General features: G+C 27.6%; 4 protein-coding genes across 5 annotated transcripts; 2 read left to right on the top strand and 2 right to left on the bottom strand.

Moving 5' to 3' along the window:
- Positions 1–37: 37 nt before the first annotated feature.
- On the top strand, positions 38–4,252 carry LOC139993444 (G2/mitotic-specific cyclin-B). Its single transcript, XM_072015183.1, has 5 exons — positions 38–208; positions 1,220–1,795; positions 1,873–2,112; positions 2,191–2,309; positions 2,477–4,252. The coding sequence occupies exons 1-5, from the start codon at positions 179–181 to the stop codon at positions 2,733–2,735; spliced, it is 1,224 nt and encodes a 407-aa protein (XP_071871284.1). The 5' UTR covers positions 38–178; the 3' UTR covers positions 2,736–4,252.
- Positions 4,253–4,507: 255 nt separating this feature from the next.
- On the bottom strand, positions 4,508–9,307 carry Elp1 (elongator complex protein 1). Its single transcript, XM_072015159.1, has 11 exons — positions 8,444–9,307; positions 7,864–8,361; positions 7,571–7,785; positions 7,076–7,482; positions 5,920–7,000; positions 5,635–5,828; positions 5,291–5,555; positions 5,069–5,205; positions 4,850–5,004; positions 4,715–4,778; positions 4,508–4,657 (listed from the first exon to the last, which is right to left on the bottom strand). The coding sequence occupies exons 1-11, from the start codon at positions 9,305–9,307 to the stop codon at positions 4,593–4,595; spliced, it is 3,945 nt and encodes a 1,314-aa protein (XP_071871260.1). The 3' UTR covers positions 4,508–4,592.
- Positions 9,308–9,594: 287 nt separating this feature from the next.
- LOC139993440 (uncharacterized) lies at positions 9,595–12,655 on the top strand. Of its 2 annotated transcripts, XM_072015165.1 has the most exons (8): positions 9,595–9,780; positions 9,867–9,974; positions 10,047–10,112; positions 10,186–10,301; positions 10,415–10,693; positions 10,769–10,976; positions 11,057–11,283; positions 11,358–12,655. In XM_072015165.1, exons 1-8 carry the CDS (start codon positions 9,733–9,735, stop codon positions 12,274–12,276), a joined length of 1,971 nt encoding a protein of 656 aa, XP_071871266.1. In that variant the 5' UTR covers positions 9,595–9,732; the 3' UTR covers positions 12,277–12,655. The 2 variants fall into 2 exon arrangements, with proteins under 2 accessions (XP_071871266.1, XP_071871268.1); XM_072015167.1 differs by lacking the exon at positions 10,186–10,301 and having other exon boundaries at positions 10,599–10,693.
- A 320-nt stretch (positions 12,656–12,975) lies between these two features.
- Positions 12,976–16,418, bottom strand: Set8 (SET domain containing 8). The gene is made up of 6 exons (XM_072015184.1): positions 16,093–16,418; positions 15,242–15,444; positions 14,774–14,897; positions 14,315–14,688; positions 14,057–14,247; positions 12,976–13,981 (listed from the first exon to the last, which is right to left on the bottom strand). Exons 1-6 carry the CDS (start codon positions 16,154–16,156, stop codon positions 13,771–13,773), a joined length of 1,167 nt encoding a protein of 388 aa, XP_071871285.1. The 5' UTR covers positions 16,157–16,418; the 3' UTR covers positions 12,976–13,770.
- Between the last annotated feature and the right edge of the window lie 2,121 nt (positions 16,419–18,539).

Consider the following 18,539-nt stretch of genomic DNA (forward strand, 5'->3'; position numbering starts at 1 on the left):
TTTCTTCTTCTGTATACTAACATCCGCAGAAGGTGAACTTCCGTTCGATCGACTAAACAAATTCAAACCGGCAGAGTCGTTACTGCGAGTTAAACGTTGTTTGGGAGACGGTGGAAGTAGACTAATCGGAAGACTAGCTTTTGGTGTTGCGTGTAATTATTTCCTGACTTTGTTAACGATGGCTTTAAGAAATAGGACCGCGCTCACGGTAAGTTTTAAATATTTTAAAAACATCGATGTGTATCAAATTAGCCATTGATAACAAGGGGAGGTCAATAGAACAGGGTAACCGTCTGTTCCTGACATCTTTAAATGCCCTTCATTTATTTCAAAAGTCATCGAAATAACAATCATTATGATTTATCCATATTGCTGTATGTATTTTAATATCCTTAATACGAATTTTAATATCACTCGTTTGATTGTTTAATAACGAAGAATTTTGATTTTTGAAATTTAATATTAACGTACATTTTGATCGTTAAAGCTTCGTGCATCTTTTAATATTTTATATAAATTGCATATATTTCAGCTCTTCCTTCGTTATGTAATATTATTCTAAGGTAGAAATTGTTATAAAAATATTAAAGATGTAATTAGTTGTAAGTTGCATCATGTATCTTAAACGGAAATGCGTTCGTAAACATTTAGAGCCGATTTAGGCGGAATTTTGTGCTGCCTAGGTAATTACATCACGAAAAGCATTCATTTCATTTTCTATCTATTGTATGAATTATATTTATTTTATTTACATCATATTATAATGTTTTATTCCTATACTCGGATATATTAAAAATTAAAAATTAAAAATTGTTTAAATGATAAGGTCTCTTTTTAATATTTAATTATTATTTTGCTAAGAAGATCAGCATTTAAATATTTAATTCGTATTTGTTATATCCCCTTTTATTTTATTAATATTTTACTTTTAACTCCTCATACTTACCATGTATTATAACATAAAATAAGTAATACAATAGTTAGTAGATTAAATTAGTTGGATTTATTGAAAAATAATATTATTATATATATATACAGAATATTTGTAAAAAATAGTTTTGATAGTCAAAAAGTTATTGTTACACTAACTATTGTATTAAAATATATATGTAACAATTATCTATTTTTATATATATGGAAAGAGTAAAGGTATTTCTTTTTTTAACAAGTAAGATCTATACAAGAAAGTCAAAATATGGATCATGAAATAAATTTTCAGAATATTGTAAATCAAGAAAATACAAAGAATCTTAAGTCTTCTGTGACCACAATACCTGGGAAGACAAAAAGAGCTGCTTTGGGTGAAATAGGAAACAAAGTGAATACATTAAGAGGCATAGAACCCATTGATAGAACTAGCTTGCTAATAAAAGACAAGAAACCGATTATAGCCCCAAAACAAGCTATCAAACCACCAGAAAGAGCAACTGAGAAACTACCTGTACAAATAGTTAAACCTGTAATAAAGGTTGCAGTTCCTCACGAGAATGTGGTATCACTACCTGCTAAAAAGGAGGTTCAGTCATTCTCCTCAGATCTATTAGCAGTTGAAGATATTGATGAAGAAGATAAAGGAAATCCTAGTCTAGTTTCTATTTATAGTAATGACATTTATGAATACTTAAGAACTCTAGAAAGTATGTATCCCATTTCAAAAGGATATCTATCTGGACAAGAAGTTACGCCAAAAATGAGGAGTGTACTTATAGATTGGTTAGTGGATGTACACCAACAATTTCATTTAATGCAAGAAACATTATACCTAACTGTTGCTATCATTGATAGATTTTTACAGGTTTGTTGTTACATATAAAACTTTTAATATTTATGTAGTTTTCTTTGAAGATAAATTTTGTTTTCTTCCAACAATAGGCTTTTCGCTCAATAGATAGGAAAAGATTACAATTGGTTGGTGTGACTGCTATGTTTATTGCTAGCAAGTATGAAGAAATGTATTCTCCAGATATAAATGATTTTGTATATATCACAGATAATGCATACTCGAAAGTAGAAATATTACAAATGGAAATGCTTATTGTAAAAACATTAGATTATTCTTTTGGTAGACCATTACCCTTACATTTCCTAAGGAGGTACAGCAAAGCTGGAAAGGTAATTTATAAATTTGTATCACCGATTAATTTTTGTATCACATAATTTTATATCTTTAACTCAATAAATTGTTTTTAGGCACTCCCAATACATCATACAATGGCTAAATATTTTCTAGAACAAAGCTTAGTTCACTATGAAGTGTGCCACTATCCACCAAGCCTTATTGCAGCTGCAGCAATATATTTAGCTTTCCTGTAAGTTATCTATTAAAATATTATCTTAAAGGATTAAAGTCATTGTGCTTTCTCCTTTTCTAATATAGAAAAATCAATCAAAACAAGCAAATTGAATCAATATGAAATAATAGTTGATACTATTATTTACTAATAATTCACCATTATTGTTTTATCTGATTATGCAGAATTATTGATAATGATGACGAAGACCAGCAAAAGGTTGTCTGGACAAATACCTTGGCACATTACAGTACCTATTCCAAGGACGACGTATTCCCTGTAGTACGGGAAACAGCAAGTATTATAGTTAATGCGGATAAAATTAAGTATCAAGCTGTGAGAAAGAAATATGCCCAAGCAAAGTGCATGAAGATTAGTACTCGACCCGAACTTAGATCAGCAACATTAGATTTATTAGCTACTGCAGATAAAAGCGCAGTATAATATTCATTTTAAAAAATAACTGTAGTGAGATATTTGTTTGTTCAATATTTCATTGGACAAAATAAATTACATCACACATAGGATGATACATTTTCAAGTAGAAACATATGAGATGAGCAGACTTAAATAAAAAGAGAGAGAAAGACGAGACTATCTTCATTTATCTTCTTTTCCTATCATATTGTTTTCATATAAAAAATGTCATAATTAAACATTTATTTTGATAGTTACCATGATGAATATTAAAATTATTTCTAAACAATGACTTTAGCTCCAAAATTTATTGGAGTAAATAATTTGGTATGAAAAATATTCCTACAAACAAGATTCAGTAAGGTAACTAATGATTCCTTACCTATAAAATGCTGCAGGGAAAAAATACTTCAGTTAGAAAATACAGTTGTTTATCTATTAAATTAAAAGTATGTGAATGGTAGTCTCGTTTTAATTACAAATATTAGCCTCAAGTATACAAGTTCTATTAAAAATGGGACATTTTAACTCTAAATATTACGGGGTTGCTGTACGAAGTTCGTAAGAAAGGAAGAAAAACTTTAGTAAGTATTTCCGTATGATATAATGTAACTCGAATATTCTTTATTCTTGAGTAAAGTTATTTTGAATTTTGTTGAATAATATCTGATTTATTAAAAACCAGATACTTAGTATGGAAATTACTTATTAAAGATTTTTTTTATCTATGCACGTAATTACACAATTTAGGGTAATTATAGAGAAAGTTTTTTAGTAGAGGAGAGAAAAGGAAAGAAGCATGAGAGTATAGTCAATTGATACGGAAATGTGTATATTTTTGGATCACTATAGAAAACTATCGAACAACGTTTGTCAAAGGATCTCTGTTTAAATTCAGTAAAATTTCGGCAAAATGATTAAGGTGTAAAAGTAATGAAAGCTGAGAAATTTGGAATGGATTTGATTTCAGTCCAAAATCATTTTAGAAATTAATACTGCAATTGACTATAAAATTTAATTAAGTACTAAAGGCACGATAATAAGATAGTTATTTTAGATTATATTTAATATAGATTATAATATAGTTCAATTATTTAATACAAAATATTCCTAATATATTTTATAAATTATAGATTAGCAAAGACTATAAATTAGAAATACAATAATTTTTAAACTTTGTAGTCATTGAACATTTTGCCGAATTTTTATCTAATTTAAAACAAGATTTTTAGGTATTTAAATTGTGAATCATATCTTTTATACTGAAATATTAAAGAAATTTTAACTTTTATTCATGATTATAAAAACATTTTTATTTTGATATTAGTTCTATAAATAGTTTTAAATGTTAATGTATGAAAATACCCGAGTATTCCAGACGATATTAATAATCTATAATTTGATATCAATATTTTCACAAATATTATATCAATGAACATGACTGTTCATATCTGACATTTTGTCAGTGTGCGTTTGGAACGTAAATATTGTATAAAATTTATGTAAAGAAAATTTCAATAGAAAATAAATTGTAATAATGTTTCTTCCGGGTATCATATAATTCATACAAATTTAAATATTATATTATAATATATATATATTTGAATTTATATCGAGATGTTTGTTTTATAATATAAATCAATAGAATACTATAAAGCTGCGAGTTTGCCTCGCAAAACTTTGTTATAAACTATGATAATTATTGTAACATATTTTATTTCATATATACCTAGAGAGAAATTATCTTTAATGGTAAATAACTTAGAGATTTATTAAATAAATGGAAAAATAAGCAGAAATAAATGTATCCTTTTTTTAATGGAAAGATTGTAATTGTAAAATATAATTCAAAATTAGATTTCTAAAAATATTCACTGTAATTAATTAGTAAAATATGTTCAATTTCCAAGGTGAAGAATTAGCTACCGGTGGATGTGTAATATAAGATTCTGAAAATTCGAGTAATAATTAAGATAAGTTTCCTCAATAGTTTAACAATAACTTACCAACTAATTTATAACAGGTAGAGAATCCTTGTGAATCTGTCATCGTCATAAGTTCTGTATTTTCCTAAAATTTTTTACAAACATAAAAAGTAGTGCAATTAATTAATTCAGTTATAATTATGGTGTAATGTATACCATTTCTGCTAAGCTTGAAGCTGCAGATTTATCCCAGATTTCAGATTTACTTTTTTCTATTATTAAAAGTAACTCTTCCATGGAATTTTGTATTTTTTCCGCATATTCATCGTCATCGAAATACAAAAGCATTTGTATCAATATGTGCAAATCATCTGAAATTAGAAATATTATGTAATCTTTATATGATAAATAATTTCTATAAATAAGTACACAAACCTCGTTCTTTGTACATATTGCTGATAATTTGATACAAAGTTTGTATTAATGCCAGATCCTCGAAGACACTGCCTTCTTTTAAACTTAAAAATTTCCTTTCCTGCTTTCTTCGATTTTTGCTCGATCTATAACTTTTTCTAAAAGTAATACACATATAACATATTTAATTTTTAACATAAATTCATTAAAAAAGCTTTATTCATCATTCTCAAACGTCTTTACCCAGAGATAGTAGACAATCTCGATCTTTGACTCAATGTTGAACTAACAACGCTACTTGTATCGCTAAGAATATCTGAAATGCCGTTATTACATATCAATTCATTGTCACAAAGTATTTCATTGTACGATTTCATGTTTCTCTGAGAAATATTGTGCCTGACTGTTGCAAGACGCAATTTATATCGCTCAAAATCTTGTCTATTTTTTTTTATTTGTGATAGAGCGTGATCTGCATATTCGTATATACTAGGTTTTATATGACATTCTAAAATATAACAATTTTAATTAATAATGTAGTAAATTGATATTTAACTTATGTAATATTTTTGAAAGTGTAAACCTACCAATCAAATCTAGATTTTTGGTATCATGCGCAATTCTTACAGCATCTTTCCATTGTTTACCATTACATAAAGAGATTATAGCTTCCTTCGCATTTTTGAAATAATTCATTAAAATATGTGCAGCTTCCTCATACTTTTTATCAGTTTTTAGACGTTCTACAAGATCCTGATAAATCTCGTGTTTTTCTGTTTCACTGAAATATAATTTAATATAATTTAATTTTATAAATTTATAAATCTATAATAACGACTTCAATCTGTTTTATATCTATTGCTTATATCAACCTTAGTTCCATTTGAGTAGATAGTATAATAACATCTTGCCAACAACTAGCTAATTTATAAGCATTTAAAGCTTCTTTGATATCACCAGATCTATGAAACATAATTCCAGCTTCATGATAGTGTTGTTTATTCAATAAATATTCACCGTAACTTCTGGCTACCTCCTTATACATTTTGCTTTTCTTCTCAAATAATTTTAAAGCTTTTGTATACAGATTATAATTGCGTATCAGATTTATACATTCGTTAAATTTGTTTGGTTCTTTCGCAATATGTTCAAGAGCAGACTCATAACGTTTCAAATGTAAATCAATAGAATATTTCATATAATTCTCATCAAGCTTTTTCAAGCCATTAAGAAATGGAATATATTCTTTGGGATCTTTTTGTGACTTAGAAGCAATGAACATAGTCAAATCAAAATCATACATTCCTAAAGCTATATCAAATAGTATATTCACATCCATTATGTATAACAGATATTTTAGTGCTTCATCAGACATTATGTGTTCCTCATATCCAGCACGGTTTTCCTCTAACTTCTGAATTTCCTTTATTTTCGTTAGCGCAGCTTCTATTCCTTGCTTTTTTTTATCTTTCACCAAACTGATTAATATTGGTTGAATTAAATTATCAGAGTTGTTCCTTTCTTCCATAATGTTTCGCAGTAAACTGCAAATTGATTCAATTTTATTTATTTCAAGGTTTCTGGATTCTGACTGATGTCTTCGATAGTAATTTGCATATATCGTCGTGGTAACATCTTCATCTGCTAACTCAGACAAGAATAAACTCAACCAACTTGCTTTGGAAACTTGTTCCACGAATTTATTTGCATTCTCGATAAATCTTTTTGGATTATAGTCATAGATCAAGTTCAAGTTTATTCGTTGTCTCCGCATTAAATCGAAGGCAGATAAATAATTGCAATTATCTAAGTAAAATCCGATAATATATAAAGACAATGCCCTTGGTTGAATGCATTCTAGGTTTCCACGAGGCATTTGCAAAACAACTTTGGAATCTTTAGGAATAGCTGCAATCAATTGAGATCCCCTTTCCACTCTTCTAATATTCACATCTAAAAATATTGATTAATCAACTTAATTATAATATTAAAACTAACTTAACAATTAGAAATTAATGATTGGTATACCTGAAAATGACTTATCATCGAGTCCATTTTCCCATGGCTTTACAGTCAAATCTTGCTTTATTAATTCTTCAAAGTCATTCTCGTTCAAGTTAATGCATATTAAAGTATTTTGTGCAGTTGTAAGAAGTAAAAATTCCGAGTGAACGAAAAAACTTGTGATATTGTTAGCAATTTGCTTTCCATTAATTGCAAAACAGTTCCTGTGATATAATGACAGTACCATGTGCTTTGTACCAATTTTCACAACTTCTACTTTATAAGTATATCCTTGCAATTGTGTATCAACTGGAACTAGTTCTGTTTCTTTTGTATATTTTATAATGGAATTGTCTATAATTATATATGCTTCATCTGAATCTGGAGAACGAACTATGTGTTGAATTAAACCATCCATAATGTGTATTTGCCTTTAAACATTAAAGAATTATTAATTTTCTAAACTAAAGTATAATTTATACTACTTTTAAATTAAACAAATTTTTCTCATAAATATACCTCAATATAACTTGTCCCTGTGTTTGATCTTCTATTGCACTTAACATCAAAACACAAAGGAAACTCTGATCATTTATTGATAATGAACATAAAACGTTGTTTTCATTAAGCCATAAAAAGTGATGCATATCGTAAAAGAAATTTTTATGCTCTAGTAGAATATCCCACTTAATATCATATGTTCCAACATGTTCATAGTCTAAGAGGAATGAATCCTAATTTTTTAAATGCATTAGTGATTATCCTTTAATCTTTGTGAAATTTTAGATAATTTATAATTCATTTATATTTACCACTAAATACTTGTAAAATATTAATTTTTTACTGGCAGAAACACAGAAGAATGCATTGCTGTCTATCCAGGTAGCTTTGCCTTTTACATCAGGTGCAAAAACAATAGCATTTATGGACTCAGAAGTTTCTAAAGTTTTATGTGCCATTGGTGGTGGTACAATTCCTACTCTAAGACCAGTCATTAATGACTTATTTCCATTAATGATGCCAATAACAGATTTATCATGTACAGTTATGCCTCTACTATGATCAACAGACCAATTATAGTCAAATGTGATAAGTTCTTTGTATGTTAAAACAATCAGCTTTTTAAAACAAGATGTTGTACTCCATGTGGCACATATCAGTGAGTTATCTGTGGGAAATTTAATAGTTTGTTTCAAATACCAATGATAATTATTTTCTGTCCATAGTTGTAGAACTGAAGAAGAATCTGCCTGAATTTGACACCAAATAGTCAAAATTTCTGAATCTGCAGACCAAAATAAATCTTTCACCTAAAATAAGTTTTAAAATATTAAAATTATCATACTCTTAAATTTATTCAGAATAATAATAAATGCAAATTTTCACACATACCCTAATTTCTTTTGGTTTAAAAGGAAGTGAAAATTCTCTGTGTTTTAAACCATTCTTCTCAAAGAATACAACAAGGTGTTTGTTTTGTGAAATCTGTGTTGCTGCAATCAAACTACCAGATGGTTTCCATGACAATGACTCTTCCAAACCATTAGTGATTTCACTGGTGTATTGTAAAATACCTTCTCTATTGAATACTTTAAACTGTCTAACTTTATTTTGGGGATGTAAGAAACCAACAGCAAATAACAAACCATCATCACGCCAAGTTATTTTATATAATCCATCATCTAGATCGTTTTCACATATTTCTGTTGGCTTAGATATTGCTGCTTTTTTTCCTTCTGAACCATGAAACTGAGTTTCCTTCTTACCCCAACCAACAGTTACAAATTGCTTTTGACCAAAATATTGTGCATGCAGATCTACCTCTGAGATTATTTCAAAAGTAGATACCATTGTAATCACAATACCACTAATTGTAACTAATATGATTATTTCATGATCTGGACTTAGTTTCATGCATTGTAAATCTGTGTTTAAATCAATCATTAATTCGTATCTAAATTCAGGTTCTACATTTATTCTTATAATATTGCCAGATTTACAGACACCATATAGTTCTTGTGTTACACTACAATATTCCAAACCGATGAATTCTAAATTTTCATCAATTTCGAAGAAACTTATGTCTTCCACATAATTCGATGGAATTTTACATAACTTATTTTTTAAAAGCATGTAAAAATCATCATTAGTTGAGTCAACAGTATACAATATTTTTAAATCTCTTACATTTGAAATTTGATTTTCTAGGATATTTAAAAGACGACTAGTGCGTTGTTTCACTACCAAATTCTTCATTATTTAATAATAACGTGATAAAAGCATAGAAAAAATAATCGAGGAATTTTTGTTTGCGGTTCACTGGAGGTACAGAAGCGAGAACTTTAAAAACTAACCTCTACACAATTCAAAATATATAGGTTAATGTGAGAGATACATATATAGGACAATAATGAAAACAGTTCTGTAGTTTTTTCTATTTTATATAAATAGAATAAATTAAATAAGTTTAAAACAGGAATTATATTGAATAAGGAAAGATGAAGCTGTTTAAATTATATATTATACAACAACAAAAAAATAAAGTGACATGTGAAATATCTTTACCTAACCTAAAATATATCAATAAAATGTTCTGACAAGTATATTTTATGAATGTAAAAGAAACAAATTCTTGAAATAATATTATATAATTCATTGTTTGTTTCAAACATAAATACACCATGAATTCTACTGATATTACTGATGAAGACGAAGATGTTGTCATAAAAGTATTTTAAATTTTTCTACATTTGATAAATAATCAATAATATATCATTGTTTAATATTTTATTATATTTTACTTTTTATTTTTTAGGGTTCGTCATTATACGAACATTTATGTAAATTAGGTTATACCGACTTTGAAAGTGTAACAATACAAAAACAAGTACCTAAAAATGAAAAGAAGTATCTTAAATTATTTGTGAGTACTTTTTCAAATGAACCAATGAAAATCATACGATATGCATTTTATAAATAATTTTTGTATTTTTAGGATTGTATATTTAATGTAAAAAATATTTTTAAAAAATTATATTCTATATACTTGGGAATAATTCAGGTATAAATATTATACTCAACATGCTTAAGTAATACTATAAAATATTTATAATGAAGAATTTTATTTATGTTAGGATGATAGTATATCCTACAAACAGGTGGAAACTATTTTAAATGCAAAAATTCTTTTAAATGATCATGGTTGTGCAATACATAGTTTTCTTGATAAATATGAATATAAACCATGGAGGTAAACTTTTAAATTTATATTGAAATTAACTATAATTATCTCAACTATAAAAAGCAAAAATTGGTGTAAGAATTAAATCAAATAAAACGATACCCATATTATCTTTTTTGCAGGACTATAACATCAAAATTTATTTTATTTGGCACTATTTTATCATCTTCAGTCTATATGTCTTATAATACCCAATATAAAAGTTCAGCTAGTTTATTTGCATTAGCTGTATTATATTGCATTAGTTATATAGAATTTTTGAGAATAAGGGCACATAGAGATCTAAAATCCATTGTGTCTTTACAGAATGATTTCTTTGATCTTTGTAAGAAGGGACTGAAAATTTTGAAATATGGGTATAAAATAAAATTGCACCAAGGGAAAAGTTCCCAACAATTTTCGTAAGCTTTTAAATTTTACAATTTATTAGACTATTATGTAATGTTATATTATTTCTAATATATCTAATTCAACAGTGATCTCACAGCAGGTAGACTGAAATATTTGCAACCCATAATGGAAAATTTAGTAAAATATTTGGGAGTTATTGCTTGCATCTATTATCATACTTCTTTAACTCTTATAAAACTGCTACCAGTAGATACTTGTAATGAAGATTTATTAACGAGATTTGATAGTAAATCATTTGAAATACATGGTGAAATAAATTATCAAAAATTGAAGGTTGAAATGAAATATCTTTTAGTACTGATTTTGTAATTAATATTTGTATATTTTTATACATTATGTTATTTTTCTAATAGACTCTATATCATACTTATATCCTCACTCAGTCTGAGATGTTGTATTTATTAACTATAGCATACGATAATTATACTTGGCAGCAATCATACAAGAAAATTCCTGAATTACAATTGGCCTATATCATACGTTTTTTAATCATGTATTTAAGCATATATAAAAACAAGTTATCAGAACACATTGATGCTTATTATAGTTTTAAACTAGAACCCATATCATATAAATACAGGTAAGAATGCTTTTTTAAAATATCTTTATAAATGTTAAAAATTACAGATTGTTTATGTATTTCTATTATTTTAGAGGTCCAGATTCATCTAAATGGCAAGATTTATATATGCACCTCTATTTAGCTTCTAATAAATTACAGTTGGCTTACAGCCACATATTATCAATACTCCAAGATATTGATAACGATGTAATTGAAAATGTAACAAACGAAGGTTGTATGGAGAACACAATGCAGAAGTTAACTGCAGCTCAAAAAAGTATTGACACTGCAAAAGATTTTATTGAGTTTAGTAGTATATTTCTTGTAAAATCGCAAAATAGTGGTTCTACAATTAACTGTTTGGAAACGAATATTCCAATGTTAAATGCAAATTCAAATATCCACATTGTAACTGATTCGGAACCGGAAATTATGGATGAGGTATTTGAAGAATATATTAGGGAAGAATATTTGAAACCTTTGAGTGAAGAAGCCGACGAAATATCACTGTACAGTTCTAAACGAGATAAAACGTTGTTTAAAAATTTTATGGTTGAATTAAAGGACGCTTTAGTGGATAAGAAAAAATCTATGTCTGAAAGAGAATCAAAGGCACTTGAGCGAATGTATAAAACTATAACAAAAACAAGTACTTCAGATGATCAGCATCAGCAAATTCCCACATCTCCACCCATGCCTTCCTTTAATACTTCTTCTTTAATAAAGAGTAATAATAAAATTTCTAATTATGGAACAAAACCGCAATTACATGCATTACCTGAAAAATCTAATGTTGCTCAATCGATTATTAAAAGTGAAGAAGATTTAAAAGGAAAGAATATGGATGACACATTAATAGAAGAAATGTCACTAAGTAATATTATACATTTACCAAAAGAATCAGAGTTTTCATCTCTTTTACCACCACCATTTTTAAAAGCAAAAGAAGAAACTTTTATAGGAAGCGGTGAAAATTCTGAGGATGAAGAAATTACAGTGGAGAATAAATAAAAAATCATGCAATATGTATTTATTGTTACGAAAATACTTTGTATTGGGAATCAAGTAGTTTCATTCATATGATAAAATACTAATATATTTTGTGAGAATATATACTATAATGTGTTTATTTACAGATTCGAAATAAATTACATATTTTATGCATGATTCTCATTAAAATAAAACGGTATCTGTATAAGTTATGTCCTGTATAATACTAATGATAATGACAATAATGATTAATATTAACATACACTATTACAATACTACTATCAACATAGAATTTTAATGTTTTTAATTTATTTCTGTCATACAATTGTATAAAATGCTTCAACAAATGGATAAAAAACACGAATAAATTATCGCATAAATATACTTGGCAATGATAAAATTCTACAGTAAATTATTAACTCGTTTTATAAGTTATTATAAGGTATACTTAAAACTAATAGTAAATATTATTTAATAAGAGAAATACTGACGAAAATTGGTGAAAGTACTTAGGCAAAATATACATGAAATTTTATAGAGATTTATTTAGAATATGAAAGATCATAGATATTTTATTTCTTCATGTGAAGGCATTTCTTTTAGTTTTTTATTTGCATATAATAAAAGATGAATTACGATATCTCAGTTTCCTATATTTCCAGAAAAGATTGAGATTGCGAATATTATTTACTTCTATCAATTAAACTACTTTTATTTATAATGTTATTACATAACATCTTTCGTTTATAAAGTTAATTACTAATTACCTCTCACGTCATTTGGAATTTGGCAGTGACAAATTGACAAAAAACAAAAGTAACTGTTTTACAGTACAGGTATCGCAACACGGAGATCGAAGTACTCCGTAATAAAATATTTAAAAAAAAAGAAAACACATTTGTAATCATATCAACGTATTACAAATCCTTCAACCAGGAAAAGTTGTCGCCTAGTATATTGAGATGTCTAATGATGTGTCTTATCTGTAGTCAATAATACTAGACTGAATTTAAGACTAGATGAAGCATTTGTTATTAAAGTTCGTAAAGAAACTGTACATATTTGTTCATAAACTGTGACACGAAAATGTCTTACAGTCAAAAAATAACAATTAAACATAATAGTAACATTAAAAAAAGTATTTGATTAAAAATTTTTAATATCTATTTTGTCAGTTTGATGTTTTTAATAGTTTATGAATGTTTATGAATGAAATTTATGTAACAAAGAAAACACGTATGCAAGCTAGACTATCAATTTTATAAAATATCAAATACTTCTAATTCCTCTTGCTTTGTTACATAGATAAGGAAGTATATAATTACATATTTGTTATATCAAAGTAGAGATACATTCATCTTATAAACATTTTTAATCAGATTAATTCATAAAATTCAACTAAAATTCTCTATATGTATTTGTTGTTCCTTCATAGGAGGAACAAAATCAATTGAACGAATTCTGCTGTACAATACATCATGCTATTATAACTAATTAATTAATTATTTGAAAGCGCTATAATGCCAACCATGGATGATGACGAATAGCTTCGCGACTTCGATCTCCGTAATCATATGTTATTTCCACCCCTATAGGTATATTTTCTTTCGCCGTAAGTACCAGGTGTGGCGTCGACTCTACTTCTACGACTCGAGCGATTAAATTACCATTTCTTGAATGATTTACTAATCTACCTAACTTATCAGTCTCTGCTGTTGCATCAACGCTAAAAATATGGTGATGTTGTAAGTGGTCAATGATTTACAATAATTTTATGAATAATAATGAAGAAAATACCTACCAATACTGATGATTACGATGTTGAAAATAATACATATAACACCCCGTGTTCTGGTCTTGTGCGTATATTTTTTCACGTTTCTTTGCTGTTACTTGATCGATTAATTCACCAATATATTCTACTACAAATTCTCCTTTCATAAACTCTCGTGTTGTTACTACACCACGACCTTTACCAGCAAAGTGTCTTACCTAAAGAAAAATATTTTATGTAGGATTTACTACAAAATAACAATTTTCTTTCATCAATTTGTCTTACTTCTAAGCCTTCTTCTACTTGATAAAGCACTTTATTTTCCATATCACGTTGCTTTTCTTCTAATACAGCTTTCTTTGATTTTCTTACACTGCGGCGTACTGGAAAGTAGTCAGTAAGCTTATGATTTGTACTTTTAGTATTTGAAGAATCTATTGACCGATTTGTGGCAGACTGATTGCTGGTTAATTTTCTACGGCTATGATTAGCAGACTTTTTTAAAGGTTGTTGCTCCAAATTAAGTGTGGGAATTACTACAGGTTTCTTATGCATATTTTCATTTGTATTTCTTTCGTCTAAATCTTCCAATTGATGGTTTGGCATGTTAATCCTGTGTGGTGTTGATGGACCATGAATAGGTACTGCTACAGGTGTTTCTGAAAATTTGTTTATTTATTGAATCATTATCATTTAAATATATGTACATTATGATCTATCAATTAGCAATTAATGAAATATTACCATCCGTTCTGAATTGACCAACATCAGTGAGGATATCATTTTGTACATCATTGGTTTCTTTACTTCCACAAAACCTTTCTTCAATAGGCAGGATAGAAGCTTTATTTTTAGGGACATCTGTAATCTATGTTTTAAAATGAACGACATTATTATATATTTTATCATTTTGAATAAAAAATATTTGTATATAAATTATAAAATATACTTAGATTAAAGAATATGAATACAATGAACCAATTGGTCAAATCATAAATAAAAGCCAATATGGCATCAAAATAACATGTAAAATACTCTAAAAATGCTCAATCTTACATAGTTATAACTTTTGAATTAGTAGATTTCTAAATTTAAAATTGCTATCATTGAACTCTAACAAGTACTTTTATTAAATATAAATTTCAACCAAAAAAATAGAGCATTCAGAGAAAAATTTACATGTTTAATTTGTATATGAAACAAATTACGTACTTGTGTATAGAAAAAGGAACTTATGCACACAGGCACTTTATGTGCTTCGGATACTGAATGGATCTCATCAGAGTTAACATCTTTAACATTACTATCATGCAGTTTAACCACCTTCTTCATTGGTGATGTTGTATCATATGGAGGGGATAAAACAGTAGTTCTTGTACGAATTGTATTTCCTGTTTGCACACGTTTTTGTCTTCCTGCAATTAAATTAACCATTTATACTTCTACATTTTATAAATTTTCCAAGATATAAAATATTAAATATGATAATACACAAAATTATATACCATAGCTAATTGTAATATTAATTCTATCTAATTTATTTTATAACTATGTACATTATACGTACATATATTATGTCACTGATCAAGTTTCACGTTTTATCATTATAATTACAGAACCTACACAACATTGTATACACATGTAACAGTATATATGTATGTATATCTGTGAATATCGTATTGTCATAGATGTATATTAATATCTACAATACTTTGTGGAAAATATTATTGCAATAATAATTGCTTGTTACAATGAGCGTGACGAATGAGTAATAAAATATAAAAAATATATACGGAAATGTAAAATTTAATATTTTCGAATATATCATTTTCTGGTGACTAGAAATATATTTTAGGAGCGTAAGTGTATAAATAAAAATTCGGGACAATTTATTTGGTAAAAATTGTGCAGAAATTAAGTGATGTTCTGGGAAACTAGCGTCTTCGAGGTAAAATTCAAAATGGAGAGGAAGAGAGGAAGTGAAACCATCAAAACATAACCTAATTATCGGAATAAAATGTTTAGTGAAAATGTAAATGAATTTTTTCGAATTATATTCCTACCTTTCACCATGTTACCTCTTGGTTTTCCTATGTAACGAATGAATACTGACTCTACTTTTCCCATACAAAATTCTAGCTACGTGAGACGGCCGTTTCGATTCACTTCAACGCTAATGTGCTTAACATAAATGATTCTTTGATTAATTCGAATTTTCACACTCGCATATTTTTTACGAAACACGAGGCGACATTTAAGACCGAATAATAAGTAATTTATATCATCACCATTGTTCACAATTTCACTAATCTATTCGAAGCATCTTGTCGAGAAGGCAAGGCAGTAACTGTAATTACAAACATCGAAATAACATACCGGATATGCCGCCATGTTGCTTACTATGCTACACCATAAACTATTATTAAATTAGATACTATCTGTATCTTTGAGTACTATAGATACGCATATATATTTCCTTTACTGCTCTCTAAATACATTTTATAGATTAGGTTTTTCATTTTTTCTCGTATCTTTATCCCTTTGTGTCCAGACAATTTAATTTTGTACGATACAATCAATCAGGAATTGATACTTCAATAACCAAAGTTAAATTTTTACAACGTTCGCTTTCTATAGAGTTATATATTTCATAAACTATATATATATGAGTTTACAATGTTAATCAGTATATTTTTTTACAATTAAACCTACAATGGCTCACAAAATTATTTGAACACCTACTATAACACATTTTTTTAATAGATATATTATATTATATGCATTACGTGTAACTTTTTAAAATTTCGTTAACACTATAATGAGACACGATTATCTCGATTATAATAGTAAAATTTGAAATCACTCCAAAAACGTGTATAGAACTCACAAAACATTTATTGCAGACATATATATAGCGAAAAATTAGTATACAGCATGAATAGTAATTTTAAACATACATACAATTACTGCTAAAGATGGTCTCATTATATATTCTGCTTATTAATATAGCGAACAATTGACTGTTTAAATACTTTGATGATTTTTGCAAAGTTTAATTTTTCATTACAATGCTAATGAAATTTTAAAATGTTTTGTATAATATATATATGAAAAATTTCTACGACTATTTAAATATTTTCGTGAGCCACTATACATGCTTCATAAATTATAAATTCACTATGTTATATTTTCTTATACTAAACCTGTTTTAAGTTGTAAAATTCATCTGTTAGTCATACTAGAATGTCTTTGTAAATAAATACATGTAAACCGTGTATAATGTCATAAAATTCGGATCTTCTTACTAAATAAAAGGTATGCATATATATGTGTAAAAATAATTGAAATATGCAATAAAACAGTCATTGTTTGATTTATATAATACAGAAATGTTCAAAGACATATACATCTTCTTCTAAGAATAAAGAATATATCATTACATGATTAATACGAAGACGCATTGAAAAAATACATATGTTTAATTCTAAATAAAAAAAAAAAGATAAAGCAGTAAGATATAACAATTAAAAGTATGTACATACTGCTCATATATATGTATGTACAGTGATAACTTAAATGTATAAATTTAATTATTTATTTTCTACATTCGCGATATAAAATTGACGAAATCAAATCATTTTCCTATATCGTTTAGTTCCAGGAGTTGGCCACCAGATAGCGGTGTCAGCGGCGCGAAGCTCGGATCGATCGTATTAGAACGATGTTATTTTTTAGATAGATTTAGGTAAGCAATCGTAGAATACTAGATAAACACATATTATTTTAGCGAAACGTCGGCTCAAAATCCTTTGATTTTCCGAAGAAAATCTAAATCTATCGAAATCTGAGTTATTTGATATTTCTGTAAAGAGATAGCTGTCATATTCTTTTCTTTTTACCGCGGATACTTTAAATCAACTAACGATCAGCGCGGCGCTTCTGCAACGTTGCCAAGCGTCCGCCCAGCTCATTTAAGTGTAACCACGCGCTTACGAACACATGATACGCGATATGCATGGTTTGTTTACTGTTCATTGTAATTTCGAAGTACACGTGCTCAAATAAGCAATTGTTAAAAAATTATCGTGCTCGTTTTAATACGTATCAACGACTTGTCTTCTCGAGTCTTTCGTGTTTTTAGTTAAAGTGACCTGCGATTCGTACTACAAATCAGAGAGGAGCCAGTAAATCAGCGAACTATCTATTTAAATGGTATTATAAATAAATATACTGATCCAAAGATTTTTTGTTAGATTGAAGAAACAAGATACTTACAAATTATCCTAATATAAAAGAACCATTTATTTTTAATCATTTAGAACTATCAGAATTGCATGTTAACGTCTAAATATTTTGTTAATAATATTTGCACCGATCCTTGCTTGTCTCACTGTTCGCTTTAAATTTGCATGCATTGTCATGAAAAATGTAGTTACAGAATAGTCGATAGATGTCAGAATTTTCCGCTCTTTTTATTCGTGTTTTAAACACCTTATATGGGTTTATCCTT

The sequence above is a fragment of the Bombus fervidus genome, chromosome 13, assembly GCF_041682495.2.
Source record: "Bombus fervidus isolate BK054 chromosome 13, iyBomFerv1, whole genome shotgun sequence".
NCBI lineage: Eukaryota > Metazoa > Arthropoda > Insecta > Hymenoptera > Apidae > Bombus > Bombus fervidus.

Excerpts from the sequence above, each read along its gene's own strand:
- LOC139993444 (XM_072015183.1), top strand. The coding sequence starts at position 179 with ATGGCTTTAAGAAATAGGACCGCGCTCACG. Across the intron at positions 209-1,219 it reads GAAATAGGACCGCGCTCACG|AATATTGTAAATCAAGAAAA; the intron begins GTAAGTTTTAAA and ends ATAAATTTTCAG. Across the intron at positions 2,310-2,476 it reads GCAATATATTTAGCTTTCCT|AATTATTGATAATGATGACG; the intron begins GTAAGTTATCTA and ends CTGATTATGCAG.
- Elp1 (XM_072015159.1), bottom strand. The coding sequence starts at position 9,307 with ATGAAGAATTTGGTAGTGAAACAACGCACTAGTCGTCTTTTAAATATC. Across the intron at positions 7,786-7,863 it reads TATTTTACAAGTATTTAGTG|GATTCATTCCTCTTAGACTA; the intron begins GTAAATATAAAT and ends TTAAAAAATTAG. Across the intron at positions 4,658-4,714 it reads TACCTGTTATAAATTAGTTG|AATCTTATATTACACATCCA; the intron begins GTAAGTTATTGT and ends TCGAATTTTCAG.
- LOC139993440 (XM_072015165.1), top strand. The coding sequence starts at position 9,733 with ATGAATTCTACTGATATTACTGATGAAGACGAAGATGTTGTCATAAAA. Across the intron at positions 9,975-10,046 it reads AGAAGTATCTTAAATTATTT|GATTGTATATTTAATGTAAA; the intron begins GTGAGTACTTTT and ends TTGTATTTTTAG. Across the intron at positions 10,302-10,414 it reads TATGAATATAAACCATGGAG|GACTATAACATCAAAATTTA; the intron begins GTAAACTTTTAA and ends TCTTTTTTGCAG.
- Set8 (XM_072015184.1), bottom strand. The coding sequence starts at position 16,156 with ATGGGAAAAGTAGAGTCAGTATTCATTCGTTACATAGGAAAACCAAGA. Across the intron at positions 15,445-16,092 it reads AAGAGGTAACATGGTGAAAG|GAAGACAAAAACGTGTGCAA; the intron begins GTAGGAATATAA and ends ATTTAATTGCAG. Across the intron at positions 14,689-14,773 it reads TGGTCAATTCAGAACGGATG|AAACACCTGTAGCAGTACCT; the intron begins GTAATATTTCAT and ends ACAAATTTTCAG.